The sequence below is a fragment of the Leptinotarsa decemlineata genome, unplaced genomic scaffold (genome assembly GCF_025532065.1).
Source record: "Leptinotarsa decemlineata unplaced genomic scaffold, Ldec_3_MD MMD2_tig00004307_RagTag_RagTag, whole genome shotgun sequence".
Classification (NCBI taxonomy): domain Eukaryota; kingdom Metazoa; phylum Arthropoda; class Insecta; order Coleoptera; family Chrysomelidae; genus Leptinotarsa; species Leptinotarsa decemlineata.
Window position 1 is genome coordinate 9,347,104 of NW_027412606.1, and position 22,503 is coordinate 9,369,606.

The following is a 22,503-nucleotide window of genomic DNA, read 5'->3' on the forward strand; positions in this document are numbered from 1 at the left end:
AAACACAACGAATCACCAGTCTATCTGCGCGAAAGTTTTATAGTCAAATTCACCGTAATCTTCACTGTTCGATTTCTTCATTTAAACGCACGATTCGTTTCCTGAATACAGACTGCCTTCTTGACGATCATCTTCATTTCATTCAGGATTTGGAGACCAGCTCCCCTACCCTTTCGGCTGATCATTGGCCTTGAGATGGACCAATGGGTACATGACTGATGGATGACGGCATGAAGTCCTTAGACATCAGTGCCGCCCTTCACGGGATACCCCTACCTGGCTGGGGTGGGATGGATGAAAAAGTTATTCATCCTTTAACGGGGGACATGAGGGCCTCATTCGACAGAGTGTCGGGGCCTTCTATATCGGGAGGGGTCGTCTACAGCATAATCTGTGGCTTCCCTAACTAACGGGTTTTCGTGAGTTCTGCCTTCTCGGGACGGAAAGCCGGTATTTATATCGGCAACGATCACTCCAGATCTTTCTAGTCATTTCGGCACTTATCTGTACGTTTCGCAGCGGCTCGCGGTGAGTCATGTGTGTGCTGGCTGAGATATCGGTCAGGGCCGACTTCGGATTCGTTACAGTATAGTAAAAATTCATGTACATATAGATGTTTCATAAATCTCAATGAAGAAGCTTTCGAAAGAAATCTATTCAATACTGCGTTATTTCGTATATATGATCAAGGAAATATCGAAGAAGAAGTATCATATCAAGTGAACAGCCTGAATGATTTGTTTGATAAGCACATTACATTGAAAACCTCTCGAGTAACTGAGGCAAGGGCTCCGTGGTTGAACGAAACAATTGAGTTAATCATGTCGAAGAGAGATACGGCCCTGAAAAATAAAAAAAAAAAATCGAAAGTTCATTCACAGTCTTATCGATAAATGCGAAATTTAACAAACTAAGCTTTTTCAAGAGAGATAGGTAAGTGGAAAAAGTAGCATAAATTTGTAAATGGAAAAAAGTAATATTAATCTTTGTACTGAAATAAAAAATTCAGGTGATATAAATGATTAATATCAACGATTCAATTCCGCATGATGAACCTTCCACAGAATTGTGACATTTCTATAATGATAGTGAACTAAATATATTACAAAACGTTTATGAAAATTGAATTATAAAACTAGTATTTCACTATGTAAGAAATTAACAAAAAATAAATAATAATTGCACAAAGAAACTTTCTCTCGGTTATTTCAAGGGTGCGATTTTGTTCCATCCTTTACATAAAAGAGGACGTATGCTTCTCCACTCACAAGCGACTTTGGTGAAATTGGAGACACGTGTGAATCGTTGTATTTGTGCCACGCGCCAGTATACGGGTGTCTGCAGTATACTGTATAATGTACTCTGTTAGTAGTCCCACTGTGATTCAAAAGTGCATATAGATTATAACGAGTAGCCACATTTTCTGCTGCAAAATTGTCCATATCCAATCCTTCTAGAGAAAATTCGATGACATCATTCAATTTGCCTCTACTTTCGGTTGAAGAGAATCTTTTTAAATGTATTACTAAAATATAGGGAAACTTGTGTATTGATAGGGACTTTGTGCATTTTCTCCATTCCTTGCATTTCGAACACGTCGGTTTTTCAATTCCATCGAAAGTTTTTTCTCTTGTAAACGAATCCAAGCATTGCCACAAACTCAATTGGTCGGTTATTTGTGGTATCGAGAGAGACAAATCCCAGAAAGGATCAAATGTTACTGATGAGTGTCCACAGTGTGTGCATTTCAACGTGGATTTCAATTGGCCAACGAAATTATCTACAATCTTAGAGTTATGCATCCTCAAATATGTGAGCCATGACACTTGTGCATTTCCGCTGTCGCTCAATTTGTCGAAAATCTCCGATGAGATTGGTTTAGGTTTCTCATTAATTGAATTAACCTCTTCATGTGATCCCTCTAAAAGATAACGGAGAAACTCCTGGGCGTCTTGATGGGAATTACCCATGAATCGAGGAGCAAAACTTTGAATCTGATTTTTTAAGGAGGCTGTATTTACTACTTCATCAAATGAATCTTCTGACCACAACTCCTTGATGATTTCTGCAAACGATTTGATTAAAGCACCCTTCATAATAGAAATACTAGGATTGATATCTTTCATGAATTCATCCTTTTTGAAATATTCCAATAACCATCTCGTATTTGATAAACATTGAATTACGCTGTTCATGAAACAAGTGTTACCAATATTTTTTAAACCATTTAACCCAAAGGTTTCGACTGAAGAATTCGTCACTTGTTTATTTCGATTTCAAATTTTATGAAGTTAATGATTTACATAGTACCTCATATAATTTCATTTAATGGAAGAGTGTAGTTGTGAAAGTTATTCTGAAAATGCAAATTCCAAAAGAATTCAAAGATTTACGTGCAATAAACATATTACCAACTATATGGAAAGTTATAGCGAGGGCAATGGAAATGCAATTGAAGGATCTCCTGACAGAGTGTTATAGTATACTTCTTATACAATCAGGATTCCAAAAACAATATAGCTACACAATTGCTCTCCATTGTTGATGACATCATCTTGACCACAAATAACAAACAGTACACAGTGTTGATTTTATTGGATTTCAGTAGATCGGTTGATACGATAAATTCCAATTTTATGAAAAATATGTTAAAATAAAATGCAGGTTCAGTAGGGTTGAGTGAAATAGCAACTCTTGTGATTCTCCATCACGAGAACCTTTGTTTTCAATACGAATCTACTCTATAGGTTCGTTCCAACCAGCGTCAGAAACAGTTTCTGACAGTCAGGATTCTGCGCAGTAATGTGATTGCGTTCCAACGTGAGTTTCCAACCATTAGTAAACTATCAGTTTTCTGTTCCATCCAAGATTCAAACCTGTTCGAAATCTATCAGAATGGTTTGAGGATTATCTTCTAACCATCAATCTGACGCATGCGTATTCCGTATTACTGTTTCTGTTTTATGTTCATGCAACTTACAAACAACATAACCTGCAAAAATTGTACTAAAATAAATTATGTATTTGCTGGCGCAGGAAAAATTGGGATTTCTTTAAGTGAACCTATAATATGAACATCTTCAATTACACAAATTAATTACTGCGGTGACCTCCCAGTTCCATGTTGATAAGTAAATAGAATAGAGATATAAAATACTGCAACCTTCTTTTACTCTCCAGAAATACACTTGATTAGATTTATTTTTAAAGAATTGAAGGGGTTATATTTTTAGGAGTGACATTCGTTGTGGAATGTTTGAAATACAAACTGAGTAGAGAAAAGTATCTTCTGTATAATTCAGTGTTCATATAGAAGTATTTGTTTCGAAAAAAAATTTTTTTCTTTCGTGTAATTCAATGTTTATATGAAAGTAGCTGTTTCAGGAGGACATTCTTTCAGTTTGTGTTTGAAAGTTACTTCTTTGCATGATCTACACATCCATGTATAGAGTTACTTATTTTCAAATTGATTACTTCCTTCCTTTCTTTGGAAGATTCCCTCATCCCCTTTTTTTGTATTAAGATGGAGTAGTAGAAAGCCAAAAACTTTCTTTCCCAAATTATTTTTAAAGGTTATGTTGAAATTCCATGCCAAACTTCAGTTGAACTATCATCTGTTCCAATCAGAAATTTCAAATTAATCAGAAACCAATATTTACCAGACATGCGCGTTGACAACGATTTACAAACAGTTGGAAATCTGTTTGTGACTCAAGGTTGGAACGAACCTTATAACACTGTAGCACTCAGTATTATGACTGATAACAATAAATACTATATTTTCCTTATCATTTTTTACTCAAAGTTGCGCTGATAAATTTGCGGGATAAATAATCCTTGGGTCCGAAAGTCATATGCCCTGAGCAAGTGCAGTAAGCCAAGAATGACAGCCTTCTGCATTTATCCGGCTAAGATTTTTGCCTGAGTGCGGCAAGCTGGCATGATTTTGAGATACGAGAGTAGAGAGGACATCATTCTACCAAGGACACCGATAATCGAAACAACCACCTTGACAGAATGGTCTGGATAGAGTCTGTGGGGTTCCAAATGAAAATTTCGATATTTCATCCGTTTCTCCTCCTCTTTTCGTACTATATTCGTCAAATCGGAGCTGAAAACTCCATAACAAATATCGTCTCGCTCTGGTGGTCGAGAAGAACTACATCAGACTCATTATTATTATCATTATAAATATTAATCTAAGTTTGTGCCAGTCAGGCCCTATTTCCCGAAGCTCTGATACATTCAGATGGGCGCGCTAGCATTATTCACCAACGATTAGTCCCCACACCGCGGGATAAGTGATCATCGGGTCCGAGAATTATGTGCTCTGAGTAAGCGCAATAGCTTACTCATTATTATCATCATATATTGCGTATTCCTACTTCATCAATTATTTTTCATTTCAGGACGAGCACACCATTCTTCGGTCATGGGCTGTGAAAGACTTCGCCCCAGCCGTAGCTCAATACGTTCAAATTTTCAGGCCAGAAAATAAACTCCATGTTAAGTTTGCTGAATACGTAGTATGCGAAGACGAATTCAAGTACGCCCTGTTAGCTAATAATTGCACTTGTCCAGGTGCATCCACACTGGTGACGTTGCTTTTACACACATCTAGAGGACAGTAAGTGAAATAGATAATTTCCACTAGTTCATGTCAAGTGACAAAATTTATCAATAGGAAAAAACAACAATTTGCAGTTCTTGCTAATGCTCATTATCGACAATTTATCATACTCAAGGATGAACATGATTTATCTCATAACATTTACCAAAAAATAAATTATCTGGATTCCATAGTCAAGTGTATTTGGAAGTCATATCAGGCACCAAGCTAGTAAACCCGTTTGATTCTCGGTCATATTTCAATTATGTTTGAAATAGGTTTGCAATGAAGGAGCACAATAATTAAATAAAATTCATTTAATGGTCACTACGTATCTGAAACTCTCAATATCATCAGGTATACATGCATCGTAGATCAAAAAGTTGCTGTCGTAAATACATATTTGCATTCGAAATTTAAAAATCGAAGTCGAACGGTACCCTGCATAAAAATGAACTATTTCCGATTTCCAATTTAAAGAAGTTTCTGGAAACAAAAAAAAAGTATTTTGGTTCTTCCCGATTATATTCGCACGCAAAAAGGCTATAGTAGATTATTTGGTACCGCTAAAATAAGCAGATTCACTAGAATTCAACCTATCCTCTATCTTTCATCTTTCCTTATTCATTGGCTTCCATAACAGATACTTACAATATTTGTTTGTCAACCTAAAGTTTCAGATGAAAATTCTAGATCCCCTTTCTTGATGCTCATTTACGCTACACAAAGAACCAACCTGCATATTTCAAGATTCTAGGTTTCGATGTACGTTAATATAATTTTATCGTCATAACTTTCAAATAATTCGTTCAAATTACTTAGTGGGGTAAAAAATTAGTGTAGTTTCCTCCCCAACACAACCGTTAAACCGTTAAACCGTTAAACACCTCGACACGTGTTTCGATCACCAAGTGATCATCTTCAAGAGAAAGATTTCTTCTTCTCATCGATTGCCGTACATAGTGCAAATTCCGGGGATGTTGCAGTTGACATTACAGGTACATATGATTCGTTTTCTCAAGACATTTCCACATATCAATGGCAGCGAATAATATGAAAAACTACTTGTGCATTGTCAAAATGCGATACGATAGGCTTAATTCAAAGAGAAATACAGAGCTGAAAAGGTCATCAAGAAAAAAAAAACATTTCTGCCAATCAAGATCGGTCTGGTGATAGAATTCTGTTTTACTTCAAATATCAAATATTCATATATCATTACGTTGGGAATGAAGAACTTTGACGTTTGGGAAGGGATTTGCAACTTCTCATATTCTTTCAAAAACCACACTCTCATCTCTAACGTTTTCGTTATGATTTCATTTATCAGACTGCATAAACACTGCAACCCATGACTCAATCGGATGACATTGGATATTATTCCAGGATGTATAAACCTCTGAAGAAGCGCAAGCGAAGCGTCAGGAAAAAAAATCAAAAGTACGGCCTTCGAACCCAAAAAACAGTGACACCGTAGCCAAAGTTGAGTAAGGTTCCCCATGCCCTATCCACTTTTGAGCCAAAGTTTGAATGAAATACGAGTATCCACCAGCATTGAGGAAAAAATGCGAAGGTGCTTCCTGCTTATGAACAATATATTTCCTGGTACTACTGAAGCTATATTTGCCAATAAACCCTGCTAATTAGGTGAACTAATTAGCAGGGTTTATTAATAAGTTTATTTAATAAGCCATTAGGTGAACTAATAAATGATTCATTCACGTCTGGAATATTTCCTACCATCAAAGAGTCTGAATGCATTCCAGTTTATAAGAATGAAGGTCCTATAAAAGAAATGAAAAATTATAGATATGTTTGCATACAAAATCAAACTGCAAAAGTTTTTGAGACATTATACTCCACACGATTGACAGCTTATTTGGAGAACTCTCAACTAATGCCATCCATTCAGAACGGATTTCGAAAAAATAAATCAACTAATACTGTAATTTATGACTGGTTGGAATTAATATGTAGAGCAGTAAACTAAAGAAAAAAATGGCATTGGCCTATTCTATGATCTAAGCCAGGCATTTGATACTACAGACCATAACTTATTAAGACTCAAACTAGAAGCTATAGGAGTTCGTGGTGTTGCTCTAGACTGGGCAACTTCTTACTTGGACAATCGAAAACAAACTGAAGTATGAGATTCCATAAAATTCAAGACATGAAAAAGTTATCATAAAGGTGTACCACAAGGCTCCATTTTGGGGCCTCTTCTCTTATTAATATTCACGAGCGACATAAAACCCCCCACCCCCCTGTGTTGCTGCAGATCAAATCACTCTCTATGCAGATGATACGAATATTTCAATGTTCAGAACAAATTATGAACAACTAGTAAAGAATGGTAATAAGGCATCAAAGGAAATTAGTGACTATTGTAGTAAAAATGGATCAGCACTAAACACCGCTAAGACCTATCATATTCGATTCTTACCAAAAAATGTGAATCCTGATAACAGTCAATGGAAAATAGATAGAAAGCAAAGATAGTATGAAGTTCTTAGGTGTGGTGCTTGATAGGAAACTATCATGGAAAAACCTTATTACCACTTTATGTTCAAAACTCAGCACAATCACATACATTATTGGGAATCTGAGGGATACAGTATCAGCTGATATACTGAGAATTCTTTATTACGGACTGCAATATAGGATAATATTTTGGTGATCCTCAACACACATACTAGGGGCTTTTCGTCAGAGCTATGAATAAAACTCACGCTTCATAATCTTGTAAGTCACTATTCCGAAATTCTAAAATACTAACGCTACCTTGCCTCGTACATCTTGAACCTAATATTGTTTATAAAGGACAATGAAAATACATTTCTGAAGAATTACCAAATACATGCATATGATACAAGGAATAAGGTAAATATTCATCAGCCCTTTTCCAGGCTTCTAATTGGTCTAAATTCCCCAAAATATGTTGGTGTGAAATGTTTCAATAAGATGAAAAATCTAATAGATATGAGCGGTAGCAAGTCAGCAGTTAGGACTAGAATATCAACATATCTCAGTGATAAAGCTTTCTACAGCGTAGAAATGTTTCTGCGCTCCTGAATATATTTTAAAATTATATTCAAAAGCGGTTTTTTCTATTGGTTGGAAAAGGGATAAAAAATGTTCGTAGATATACAATTTAGTTTCATGCCACCGTTTCGGACTTTATTAAATTCATCATCAGGGCTCTATAATAAAATTTATTGAGTGAACAGTATATGCCAATACATATTGCAAAATAAATGAGGTTTATAACAATCTCATATTATGTAAAAGAGAAACAAATAGGTGCACTTACCAAACATTAGTTATCCACGTCAAAAAAAAAGTTTAAAATATATGTGTCAGACAACATAGGTACAAACGAAAATGAGGACTAACCAAATGAAAACACATACACCACAGACACATTAAAAATGAAAACGATATCAAGGGAAGGATATCAGATTACACAGGATGGTGAGAACTTATCTGTATTAAAGTATTAAGGAATACGATTTAATAAATTAAAATAAGCACTATTCAGTCCTTCTATGTCCCTTCTAGTGTTAACTTTTTTTTTGTTTGGAAATGTGGATCATCTCACTGAACAGTCGTCTACATAATAAAGGTTGAATATCTAAAATCTTGGGGATTGCAAAGTGTGTGTTCAACGAGGGCAGTTGGATTGGCAACATTTAACTTTCTCGTATCTCTTTCATGTTCAGAAAACCTGTTTTTCAAGTAACGTCCCGTTTGCCCTACATAATATTCTGGACAATCCTTGCAGGTAATTTTGTAAACGACGTTGGATTGCATATTCATCGGAGTTTTTGTTTTTTTGTTTCGAAAAAAATCTTTTACCTACAGCATTCACAAACGCAATTTTGATGTGTTCATTATTTAGAACTGATCCAAGTTTTTCAGAAAGATTATTTACATAAGGAATTTTGAAATATTTTGAATTGTTAATTTCCAGTGTGACTAGTCCGATAAGTTACTTATTCTGTAGTTTTCACCACACAATGTGTATTCTTTTGTGATGAATAAATGATTCTGATTCTGATTGTGTCTTCTAAAAACTGTGTATACGTCATACTTGGGAGAAACTTCTATTGAATTGAGTTACTTATTGAAGGATCATCATCTGTTTTGTCATCATTGTCCTCAGTCTACCAGAACGTTCAACATGTGCTGTTACAGATACATACAATATCCAGTTTTTAATTCCAGTTTTTATATGGTAACTGTTTTGGCCAGAATTAGGGAAAAAGGCGTCATCAGATCATTGCTCCATATACACCCTACAGACAGGCAGATGATCACTTTCTATTCTTTTTTCGACACACAACACATCAAAAACTCACGGGATTAAAGAGTTGTTATTTCAGTTTTTTATTCTCATATTGATAAAAACTGAACGTGAACAATGATTTCTATCACAAATATGAAGCAGAAAAACTTTTACCAATTCTGAGAAACATTAATATTAGCCTTTCATTTCTAAAAACAAAGTTTGATCATAACCGACGGAATATTTTTTCAGCACCAGCTTTCTCATCACAACTTGAACCTCTGCTATTCGAAAGAAGAAACGATTGAGGACATACGTTTCAATGAAAATATGGGAAAAAGGAATCACCTTCTGAAATCAGAGTCAGCACATCAGTTACACACTCTATTTTAAAATTTGGTTGATTAAACCTATGGAATCGTAGAAAATTATCCCATCAATATTGTTCATCAGTCAATTAGAATTATTTGAAACATATAGAACGTTTTTGATTGTTCTATAAAGAACTATGTGATCAGTTTTCGAAATAGTGACAAAATGCGTGCAGTTTCACGTTATTCTTCGGTTCAACACAAGTTCAGTTTTATTCAAAAATATCATTATATTTTCAGGGAAGGCCAACAATCACAAGAAGAATGGCATAGGCTCTACGGCAGGTGTTCGGGAAATGAAATTTATCATATCAAACTAGAAGACAGCCGTTTTTTTGGTGAATACGAGGGAAAGAGTTTTACGTACGCCAGTTTCCATTCACATAGAAAGTGAGTAATATTGTCACCATTTTAGGAGAACTTATGAAAGTAGCATTTCTAGAAACTCAGTTAATTGCAAACAATATAATTCTTCCTGAAGGTCACATATAACAAACAATTTTGTGGTTATTGATATTTTATGTAACATTTTCTGAATCGGGGACACCCATATCGATTTCTAATGAATAATAATAATAGGTCTTGGTGGTTTCGGCTTATAAATATCGACATAACGCGGCCCTAAGAGTTCTATATTACCATCTACGACACTATTACGGTATTGAAGAGACACCGATGTTGACCTATGCTCCGGGGGATATTGATTCCGTTGTGGGCAATAAGAAGTGCTGAATTTTTCAAAACTATTCGTTCCCCACCCTCAGGCTCATGTAAGCTAATGAGTCTAATGTAGTCTCAACCACCAGAGCAAGACGATATTTTTCTTTTTCAGCTCCTGGCGGGAAAAATACCGTTCGTAAAGAGGAGTAAAACTAGACAATATATCGAGATTTTCTCTCTGAACTCCGCAGACTCTATCCAGACAATTCTGTCAAGATGGTTCCTAGTATTGAATTTTAAAATCAAACCGGCTTGCCGCACTGAGGCCGAAATCTTAGCCGGACAGATGCAGAAGACTGTCATTCTTGGCTCACTTCGCTTGTTCAGGGCACATGATTCTCGGACCCAATGATCACTTACCCTACGGTGTGGGGAGTGGTGATAAGAGATGGTTAATAATGCTGGCGCGCCCTCTCGAATGTATCGGGACTTCGGGGAATAGAGCCTGACCAGCGCATACTACAGTGAAAAAAATACTAGTGATAATGATAATGATAATAATTTTATTCGCAATAATAAAATACATACACTAAATTCCAATCATTTACAGAGTTGCAAATGAAATGACTCAGTCATTTAGGTTCTGGTGAAACTGTCTATGACAACTACTCACAAGTAAAACGATTTTATAATTTTTTAATTTAATTGATGAATACTGCCAGCGAAACCATTTTCGAAAAGCGATAAATGTCCAAGCATTTCATAATGCAAAATATAAATTAGCCCCGATAGGTTCCTTTTCCATTCTTATTCTTTATGTTTTGCTCATAATTAAGAAATTGATCTCATAATGGCGACGCCACATCTAGCTGTCATCCGATTGAAAGGCATAAAATCAAATAACGATGACATAATGTTCACAATACTTGTATCATTACTATACAAGACATGGTCAGTGTTGATATGATTCTGAATTGTATGAGTCAGATGAAGATAGGTTCCTGGAGCACTGGTTGACGTACATGATCCCAAATACAACGGGAAACATCATTGACGATAATGATCACCACTTAGGTACGAATGGTACTACAATACTTCATTTGAATTTCATTAACTACTCCTAACGATTTGATCTCCAAGAACTTCATTACAAAAATATATCACGATATGTTTCGCTTGAATCGATTAATGGTATCTAATTGACTATGAAAAAGCTAATGTGTAAGGTGTAGTTTATGGAATTATTAAGGATCTTCATCAAGTAACGACCGAATCAATGAAAACACTTCATTTGAAACAACTATATCGACTCAACAACCTATCGATACAAAGAGTGAACATGAACTTTGAGGGAAGAGAATCCCTGAGGAAAATATTGATCTACAGTACGCCATACATCTTTATTATTCAAATCTTTTTCGTGGCCAAACCAGCGTCTCTTATTCAAAAAACTCAACAAGGTGCCGCCGAAACTGCTTATTCACCACACCAATAGCAGCAAAAGACTCATCCTTGAATTTTTTTTCTATAGGGTGTAACATAAGTACGTTAAAATATCCAAGTGACGTATTCCTGAGACATTTTTAAGAAAAAAAGTCTTCATGAACTTGTGTCCTAAAATGCTTCGTTTCGGAGATACGGAGTGTTGAAATTGAATTTTTTTGTTCGATTTTTGAAAATAATTCTTGCAAAAAATAAGTTATTTGCACGAAATTCGGTACCCGGGGTTTTTTTTACGTGGGAAATCATAATCTCGTATTAATTTTCATGTACATTCTAGAGGGCGCTGCGTACGCTGTCATTATTTATTTCTAATTGCCCTAACTTTTTTGACAGTGAACTTTTGGTACTTTTCATGAAAAAACCTAATTTCCATAACATTCCCAAGTAAAAAAGGTACACTTCATCAACAACGCTGAAGGTGATCGTTTTTGAGATATTTATAATTTTCTATATCGATGCATATTACTTAGCTCCTAGGGCGCTAAGTGAAGTTGCTGAGAACATTACAAAAACTAAGTATGTGGTGGATCTCATCAAAAAAAAACTTTTTCCTATAAAATCTTCAAAAAAGAATGATTCGTTTTCGAAATATAGATTGTTGGAATTTTAGTTACTTTCATCAATCTTTATACGCAGTATACCCGTACAGACTTCTTATAAACTGAGCATTATCGAACTGATTATTGAATCCAAATTTTAAAAAATTGTCAGTTTCAATTATTCACTCAGAAAGTGCTACATTTCGGAGTTTGTAAAAAAACAATTCGGAGAAGTACTATGTTATTTATTAGGAAAATAAACATATAAAAATTAAACAAAACAAATATTACAACAACTGTTCAAAGTGACGACCCCCAACAGTAATACAAGCTTATGCTCTATTCATCAAAGAATTCCGAACCCGTTGAAAAATGCCCGGATTGTTTCTTATCGTTTCGCAGCAAGCTATGATGCGATACCTCAATATTTCCTCGTTTCCAATGGGGCTAGCATAAACTGGTGACTTTAGGTGTCCCCAAAAAAAAAATCGACGGGATTGAGTTCCGTTGACCTTGGGGGCCAATGCTCAGTGCCTCCTCTTCCTATCCATCGTTGGGGATATGCTACGTCTAAAAATGTCTTGCTATCACATTAAAATGAGCAGGAGCTCCATCGTACATAAACCAAGAGTGATTTCAGAGACCAATGGGAACATCTTCCATAAGTGATCTGCTACTTTGGGGAAGCTCGTGTTCCAAAAAATATAGGTGAGTATCTCCATTCAAACGTAAGGGGAGAAAATAGGGCTCAATTAAATAATCCCCAATTATGCCTACCCATACATTAAAAGGGAATCTGTCTTGAAAATGAGTTTGCGTTATCGCATGTGGATTATCTTCCGCCCAGATATGGTTGTTATGGAAGTTCATGATACCAATTCTTGGAAAATTATCCTCATCTGTGAAGAGGATTTTCGATAAAATTTAAAGGATGTTGTTCGACTTTTCTTTCAAGCCATTGAGATACGTGGTTGGAAATCACGTAGAGTAAGCGCCTGGACACGCTGAATATGATAAGGATATAATTGCTGTTCCTTGAAAATTCTGTAAACTGTCATGTGACTCAGATTCAAAGTTTGAAAAATTTTTCTCCTACTCGTCTCTGGATGGTCACTAATTTTTTCGAGAACCGCCTCCTCCAATTCTACAATTCTTGTAGTCCGTGGCCGTCCTACTGCAGAATTTGTTTCAAAACTTCCAGATTCGGAAAATCGCCGGAAAAGATTCGTAAATGTCGCTGCACAAGGAGTCACGCGTTGGGGATACCTTTCCTGATAGATGCGTCTGGCCTCGCTTGATTTTCCGTCAGCCAAGCCGTATGCAAAAACCATATCAGCCATTTCAGCATTCGTAAAGTCGGGCATGGTACCAAAAACTCACTTCATAAACTCCGAACTGTAAATTTGTCAATTGATAGTTAAAAATGTGACAGCGAACTTCTATTTTCATAGCCTACTCGATTTAATTAACTTAATTTGCAAGCGGAGAGTGACAAAAATTATTGAAATCAAATTTGGCTGTAAAGTAATATGCATCGATATGGAAAATTGTAAATATTTCGAAAACGATCAATTTCAGCGTTGTTGAGAAGGTGTACTATTTTTACTTGGAAAAGGTGTGTGAATTAGGTTTTTTTCATGAAAAGTACCAAAAGTTTACTGTCAAAAAAGTTAGGGCAATTTGAAATAAATAATGACAGCGTACGCAGCGCCCTCTAGATGTTACAAAAAGCGAAGAATAAAATTCAATTTCAACACCCCGCATCTCCGAAACGAAGCATTTTCGGACACAGGTTCATATAGACTTTTTTTCTCAAAATTGTCTCAGGAATACGTTACTTGAATATTTTAACGTACTCGTGTTAGACCCTGTATATTGTCGTCACCAAGCTATTCCCAGTTAAAGTAAGAAATCGTTAAAAGCGGCTGGTCGGTCAATACACATCAGTCTGTCAGTTAATATTCAATAATTCAACGTGAAATTGACATCAATTCAACTCTTCAAAGGCATCGCACAGGATACGACAGTGGCAGGACAGACATGAATTACTGCAATCGAACTCTGCCTAAAAAAATTGTTAAGGCAGAAGATGCTCAGCCTACGAAGTCTTTTCAACCCTACGAAGTCTTTTTTCACTACTTGTAAACGCCCTTAATAAGCTAGGTTCCCACAATAGCGTTACAGTAGCCTGTATACCCGGAGACGAAGGACAAAAGGGCAATGAGGAAGTCGATGCTTCAACCGGGAAAGGTGCGTCAAGGTCATGATTGGTCCAGAACCCTTCTGTGGGCTGGCGAAGACAAGTATCCGATTCGTGGATGCAAGCCAAATTGCTAAATTGGTGGAACAAGACGGAATAGGTTATAAAAGAAACTTTGCCCATATTTACGGAAGACCTGTTAAATCACAACCGCAAGATTGAAAGAGTAATAGCAGGTCTAATGGCGGTGCATTGCCATCCCATAAAACATTCAAGCATTTTGGACCTGACGGAAGAAACAGAACCTACTAGAGTGCTATGTGAATGCAAAGCGTTAAGGTATGCAAAGTTAAGGTATGGGAGATTGTGGAATGAGAAACCAGAGGCTATGAGCTATATGAGGAAGCCATTATCAAGGCTTTGGAATCTCACTGAAGATATCAAACTAGATGAGTAGCTCTAATAACCAAGGAGCATCACAATAGTTCTGCAGAAGTCGCAGTGAAACAGATCGCATGCCGCAGGCGTTATCAGTACGATTAATTTCATTCTTCAATGGAATGAATGGATCGTGTTGAAGCGAACAAACTCAGATTGATGAACTTGAGAATGATTTTCTAACTGGTTTGAAAATTGTATGTAATATTACCATCGCACAAAAGATGCTTTCAGATAACAGGAGTTGATCCGTGATTTTCATTTCTATGAAACTTTGACTGAATGTGTGTTGTGAAATATATTTGTGGCTTTTTCTTTTTCGACTGGTGGTTCTCCATATGGATGACCTTGGCTACTGAAGACTTGTTGTAGAGAAGGATCCAGAACTGAATTAATATTCACAAGGTGATAATTTTTTTCACTCGTAGTGCCTCTCTTTCACTGAACTAAGGATTTCACCTAATGTGAGACTGAAAATATATTTTCAAATATTTCTATTCTTTCTTTGATGGTTTTTTTGTCGACTCTACGCTTGTGTACACGGAATTTGATATTGACACAATCGAATTAGAAGTTTGTAATCTCATTGCCAGTACACTATTTCGTCCCGCTGAACTAGCTCAAATACATAATGGTGTCATGTAGCTTCTTCGGCACACAATAATCTACTAATATTCATCAAACCATTGACTACGCTATTCTAATGTGTGAATATTATCAACATTTTTAATTTTCTTTCACATAAAATCTATAATTCTCAATGGATTTCGATGAAATATATATTCGAAATGTTGTAGCTGCTTTCCATTATAATACCCTTTCCCTGAGGAAATCTTTTCCAATTTCGAAGATATAATAGGATGCCTGAACGTAATTGTTCAGGGCATTAAATTTGCCAACGTTTATGAGGTCGTAAGAATTGGCAGAGGAAACGAGATTTACGTTCACCGTTCGAGGCCGTTGAGAAATTATGATTGTAATTGATACAATTTTATGGATTTTCTCTAATGCTCAATCAATATTTGCAATATGGTTTGGAGAAGGATCTTGCATATTGAATATTTTCCGAACTATCAGTTAAAATCCACGAGAGAATAAAAGATAAATCTATTTATTGAAACTGCAGGTGTCGATGAAGTGTCACAAATGTAATTTTGTCGGATTTAGCCTTTTACAAGTTACTCAATCACAAAAAACCAGTCTGCTTGATGCATAGTTCACCATCTTGGCGAATCATTAGCATTATATTGTATTCCCAAACATTAGCTACCAATAGGTATCAATACATCATTGGATGTTTACCTCACCTCGATACTTGCGGTATCTTGATGGTTTTCAAACCGTCCATGCTTCATAAATGCTTCATAAATGAACTTTTCGTTTCGAAAACTATCCATAGCGCATTTCTGGAACTTCCACTGGAACTTCCACGATCCTCTGTCAATTATTCCGACTCCTCTACGGATGTTACCGATCATTCACAGGGCTTGACCCCGTAGTGCTAAAATTAGAGCAGTATCAATTTTCTCTATGGTCTGACGGCAGTTCGAGGTCTCGTTATAATTTCCTTGTTTATATATGAGACAATCTGCCTTCTCTTAACAACTTGGATGAGCCAGTGTATCAAACCAGGCAAAGATTCAGCTTCAAATAACCGCTGCCTTCTTCGGCCCTAGTTAAAGATTCCATTATTTACAATGGACTCGAAATGTTCAATCACCTTCTTTAAGCTATAAGAACCTTAAATAACCTTAGCGCTATTAAGAAAGAGTTGAAAGACTCTCATTATAGCTTAGCAGAATTCTACGATGATAATTTTAATTAAGTATGACTAACTCTAATATTTTCGGTATTTTATTGATTTGATTTAATTTGGTTTGAATTGATTTCTTTCATTTTATTAACCATGTTCTTATAACCTGAACGTTTGTATTAGGATATTGTTATTTACATGTACCTTTTTAGTTCATGTTATCACTTACTTTCTGTGATTTTACTTTCATGATTTCATTTATATGTTATTTACATTTCGCATAAAGCTTCGTCAATAAGAATTCGTTCTTCAGACAAAAAAGTATATTTTCAATTGAATTGAAATTGAGGTAGCAACCATGATGAATTATCATCAAATGTTGAGGGCTTCAGTTTCATACCCTGAAATAGTCCTGTCACTGTCTATAAGACTGTTTTCTTCAAACGAATGTATTTTGCCAGGCCCCGGTGAGTAATCTCCAGTTGATTTTCAATGTGTTCTTTTGGTATAGTGTCTTTTCCATTTTCCACGTGACTTTTTTCTTCTTTTCCATGGCCTGTTTGTTCGAACAACTTTACATCATCAGTTTCTTTTGGCTGTGCCTTCTCTTCACTTCTCAATGCGAAAAATATTTTGAAATATTTTGTAGCTATAATTGTACCCACGATATTTCTCCCAGTTCTATTTTGTTCTTCTTTTCCTTTCTCAGTACCTTTTTTGTCCCTCTTTGCATTGTATTTTCTGTTTTTTGTTTTTCTTTTTCATTTCTTTTCTCAATTTATTAATTCCTTTTTTCTTCTGCATTCTCCTTCTTCCATTTTTTGTAGCTGTAGTTGTATTCGCAACATTCTTTCGTTTCTTCTCTTTGCTTTTTTTCCTTTCTCCTTGTTCTCATTCATTTTTTTTCTTCTTTTCGTCGCCTTCAAATCTATGATTTTTGGATTGTGAGACGAGCAATTGTACCAATTTTCCGCCCGTACTAAATCGTACAGGACCTTCCATCGGTGTTTGTCATATTTTTCTAGATATACTTTCGGTTGTACATAAATTGTTCACCTCCTGTGTTCCAAGGCCACACATTCACATGAAACATGCCAATCTACCTTTCTCCTCTTTTTGCATTGTTCGAGATCTGTGACAGAGACCAATGATTCCTGTAATTACTGTTGATCTCCGTTGTGTTACAGTAGCTTTCCATGAAGATGTATACGTCTGGATCCATACCTATGCTATATGCGCCCTGATTAGTTTACTAATTGAGGGGTTTCAAATTTGGCTACCAAACCGAAGACGCATTGATAAATAGTTATTTATTATACAAGAGAAAAAAGTATGAGGTTTTAGTTCGAGGTTGTGCTGTCGACAAAAAACTGAGAGCTAAAATCTAATATATTACCCGTGTATAATGCACCATTTTTTTTCTGTGACGGGAAAAATGACGATTTGATATTGAAAATACATATTATTACAATATTTTAAAGTAAGAAAATTATCGATGTGAAATTTGAATTTTTAAACAGGTAAACTGTTGTACTGATAGCGTTGCTATGACACCAATGAATAGAAAATCAGATATCTGTCAATTTATTTCTGTGATTCGATTTAAAAATCGCGAACTTAGTGGTCAGTAGTTATTTTGAAAAAAAAAAGTTTTCTCTGACTCCACCGGAGTTAGTAGAAGCAGCGAAAGTAGCATCACAAAAATTATTGCCAGCTATATCGCGAAACATTTATGAAAAATTCATGGAATGGAAGATAAAAAAGGCAGGCAGTTCTTCCTCGGAGACGGTGTTATTGGCTTATTTTTCGGAACTGGCACAACAACAAAAGCCATCAACAGTGTGGTCGAATTATTCAATGATTAGAAGTATGTTACAATCCAATAATAATGTAGACATTTCAAAATATTTCGAACTAATTTCATTTCTGAAACAAAATTGAATAGGTTGCACGCCTAGGAAAGCTGCGATATTTACGAGTACACATATTAGTGACTTTTTAAATAATTCTCCCGATGAAGTATATTTAATGGCCAAGGTTGTTGTTGTATTTGGAATTCGAATTTGTGAAATCAGCCAGATAACATTAGATGGTATTGAAGATTCGGGAACGTTATTAATTGTGAAACTCAAGCAAACAAAGAATGGTGTAAACAGGAGATTTGTAGTTACTGAAGAATATATTGAATTTTACCGAATGTACATAGCCCTTCGTCCAGCAGCAGTAAAGGATCGCCGCTTGTTTTATGCATATCGCAATGGAAAGTATCAATCAGGTTGTGGGTAGCAATCAGTTTTATAAGGTACCTGAAGCGGTGGCTAATTTTATTCAACTTGAAAATGCCAATTCATATACAGATCTTTCATTTCGAAGATCGTCTGCTACACTCAATATATATATACTTGGCAAGTTGACTTGGGTGTCACACCAATAGGTGGTTCCAGTTATGTTTCGCTTGCGTTTACGCAGCTATTTTTATCAAGTACTTTCTTGGTTTTTCTCATTTTGTCTTCAATCGAGGACCGCCTGCCTGGTACTGACGATGCCCAATAGGCTGAAACAGCTGTATACCGCTGGCTCTTAAATTGAAATCAATATGGGAATGATCAAAAAGTACTAATCTATTTATCTTTTGATTTTCATGGAATTATTTTCCAGCAGCTTGACTGCATTAACCTTTCTCGATTTCATATCATTTCTAGAAACATGTGGATTCGTTTTCCGATGACACTTCAGGTTAGCTTCCCAAATTTCTGCCACTGCAGTTGTCGGTTGATTGGTCAAAGCACCAACACTGACATAAAAAACTCGGCAAGTTGACTTGGGTGTCACACCAATAGGTGGTTCCACTTATGTTTCGCTTGCGTTTACGCAGCTAATTTCATCAAGTACTTTCTTGGTTTTTCTCATTTTGTCTTCTTTAGTCAGGGAAGCTATAGATTACGCTGTAGACGACCCCTCCCGATATAGAAGGCCCCGACACTCTGTCGCATGAGGCCCCTATGTCCTCCGTTAACGGATGAATAATATCTTCATCCATCTCACCCCAGCCAGGTAGGGGTATACAGCGAAGGGCGGTATGGATGTCTCAAGACTTTCATGCCACCAATTAACACCAGTCATAACCCGTTTGTCTCTCTGACAAACACCAGTTGAAAGGGGAAGGGAGCCAGGCTTCAACCTGCAGGAACTCAAGATGGATTACGTCATTTTGTCTTCAATCGAGGACCGCCTGCCCGGTACTGACGATGCCCAATAGGCTGAAACAGCTTGTAATATCTAGCAATGTATTTTAAAACATAGAATCATTTGCATGAAATCCCCAAATTTCACCGGCGACGTTCGAAAAAAAATTATCGCTTCAAGAAAAAAAAAAAAAAAAAAACGATTTCAGTCATGAAGGAAATACCAGTTTAAAATTTATCGGCTAACTAGCGAGAAGGAGAAATTGTTTATGTAAGAACACTTGTGGGTCATATATTATTATTCCAAATACGGGACCGCTGGACGGAAATCTTGAATAAGATAAACAGCCTAGGTCATAAAGACTTGTAGATTGGCGACAGTAATCTAAACAAAAGGCTTTCGAAGTTTTGCTGAGTGAACAATTTCGTGGAATTCTGAGACTTGAAACCGAGCTCAGCGTCCATTAAAAAAAAAGGCGGGGTTATGGGTTAATTAATCATGATCTCGACTAATTGAAGTTGACCCCGAGAGAAAGAGAGCCTCCCGGAATTGGTCGAGGGAGGTGACGAAGATTTTGGAACAGGGAAACGGATCTTGAAAAAGTGGCCGGCGAGAGGCAGTGGGAAAAGAAAAATCGTGGACGGAGGTCTTTAAGCGTAGGGGAGCGAGTTAAAAGATTTTGAAAAAAAAAGTTGCGACGCCGCGTATCGAGGGGATAGAGCGAAAACAACGAGCGATAATAAGTAATATTTCAAAGATTGGAGAAATAGCGCGATTTATATGGGTTTATTAAGGAAATAAAGAAGTGTTAATTTGAGCGTATGAGCGAATATCTGGTGGATTTATAGTGAAATTTCGAAATAATAATTTTGTCTACCGTGGCCGGTAAAGCGAGTAAATTCTCTCCGTGAAGTGAGGTTTTTCCACGACATTGAATAACGGATTACTACGTCCACTCGAGATCGAAACCTTTGGATTAGCCGAGGAAAAATTTGGAAAATAGTCGTTGGTGAGATTTATGTACTTGTCTGAATAACATTTGTATGAATTTTGGGAAGGAGTGAGCCAAAAAGTAGTATACAGAGTGGCGCAAATGTTTTTCGTGTGTTTTGATTCTTTTAAAGTTTCAAACCAGTATTAAAATGTCATAGGCTGGTCGAGCTGAGTATTACAATCACTCTCCGTATACGATAGCATAGTCGGCGAAGGCACGCAAAAATAGATGTTGACGTTAGGAAATGAAAACTAGTAGTACCTTCAGTAGTACTGTTTAGTTTTTTTTTATTGTTTAGTGTCTTGCATACCAGAAATTTAGTTTGTTTTCCTTCGTTTTGTTTATCATCCACCGATTCTTATTATTACATTTTTTTGTTGTTTTGTTGTTTCCCAGTTTTTTTTATTTTTTTATTATTCAATATAATATTTTATTTACAAAGTCGAGTTTTCTTTCAAAACTCCAACTTCGTAACCTCCTAGAAAAGAAAAAAAAAGCTGCGAACTCACTTAAGACCTTTTCTTCGAGCAAAAGGCCGAATTCATGTTTTCTTTCGGACATAGCCTACTAATCCAAAACATTTGATGTGAAGTTAGTACTTCACAGAGTCCAAAAAAAAAATCAAATTTTACAAGCTGTATACCGGTGGCTCCTAAATTGATATCAATATGGGAATGATCAAAAAGTACTAATCTCTTCATATTTTGATTTTGATGGAATTATTGTCCAGAATATTCCACATTCAGACCCAACTTGGTATTCCACAATACCGACCTTTTGAATATTTATAAAAAAATTGGAAAACATCAAAAACAAAAGTTTAATGAAATATTTAAAATATTTTACAATCAACTACTACCTACCTTCACGCTCATACAGGAATCTTGCAAAAATGTCTATACATGGAGTCACAATAGATATTTATTTAAACACGTGCAAAAATCTAACGAACGTTACACCATGTGTTCGAACCAATACTGGCAATCGACAGCTGCAAAATGCTCCACGGTATTGGTAGGGGTGAAACATAATAGAAAGAGCTTCTGATTACTCTATTGGAAGATAGATAATAATGATAATAATAATAATAGAATGATACAATAAATAAATGTGAACATTTACTAAAACGGGAAAGGCTGAAGATCAGTTGGTTGCATCTAAAGATGCAACCTCTGACCAAGATGGCGATATTACTTTTGCTGCAAAGGAAGTATTCCATATACGGCTAGTTTACTCTACTAGTTTGATCAGTTAGCCGAATTCGTAGCATCAATAATAATGGAGTTTGGCAATGGTACCGACTTAATTTGGAACACCTTGTATAACTCGAACATGATTCAAATATTTTGACGGCAATCTTAATGAATCTATATGTCGCACATCTTCTTTGATGAGCCGATCTTTTCCAATTAGAGGAATCGTTTTAGAGTAACCATTATAATATTTTTGTGAACGTTTGATTACGAACGATTAATTTCTCTTCGATAGAAAAATGAATGAATAATAATTTTTTCTACAATATTCGAAAACATATCATTGTCTGAACCACGTAAACTACAGGCACTGATATTCTTTCCTTTTACAGATACGGGGTGGCTCTAGTAGGTGTTCGACCTGCTCAACTACCCGAATTCTATGAAGACACTATATTATTAAACCCTGGTCCACGTCACATAATGAAAAAAGACGATACCTGTTATTACATGAGTATAACCAAGGAAGAAAACTCCGCATTCAGTGTCGCCAATCAGAAGCCGGATAACAATAATGTATCTGGGGATCCACTGATTGTTACCACCAAGGATGAGATCAAGTCCATTGGAAATCTAACAACTTCTAAAGACGGTACCAGCCCTCCTCAACTTATTCTGCAAGTCCCTACCTGTGTCAGTGAGTGTTGTCGCAAGCGCATGGCTAGTTTTTCATCAATTTTATGTTTCTCATCTTATTATGGGAAAAAATAGT

The 22,503-nt window shown here is 36.0% G+C and overlaps 1 protein-coding gene across 1 annotated transcript in view; it reads left to right on the forward strand.

The window, feature by feature from the left end:
- Positions 1-22,503, forward strand: part of SLO2 (slowpoke 2) — a 226,691-nt gene that overhangs the window by 116,430 nt on the left and 87,758 nt on the right. Inside the window, exons 9-11 of the mRNA XM_074178939.1 lie at positions 4,410-4,627; positions 9,506-9,655; positions 22,124-22,428. Coding sequence (XP_074035040.1) covers positions 4,410-4,627; positions 9,506-9,655; positions 22,124-22,428 — 673 coding nt within the window. The remainder of the gene's footprint in view (positions 1-4,409; positions 4,628-9,505; positions 9,656-22,123; positions 22,429-22,503) is intronic.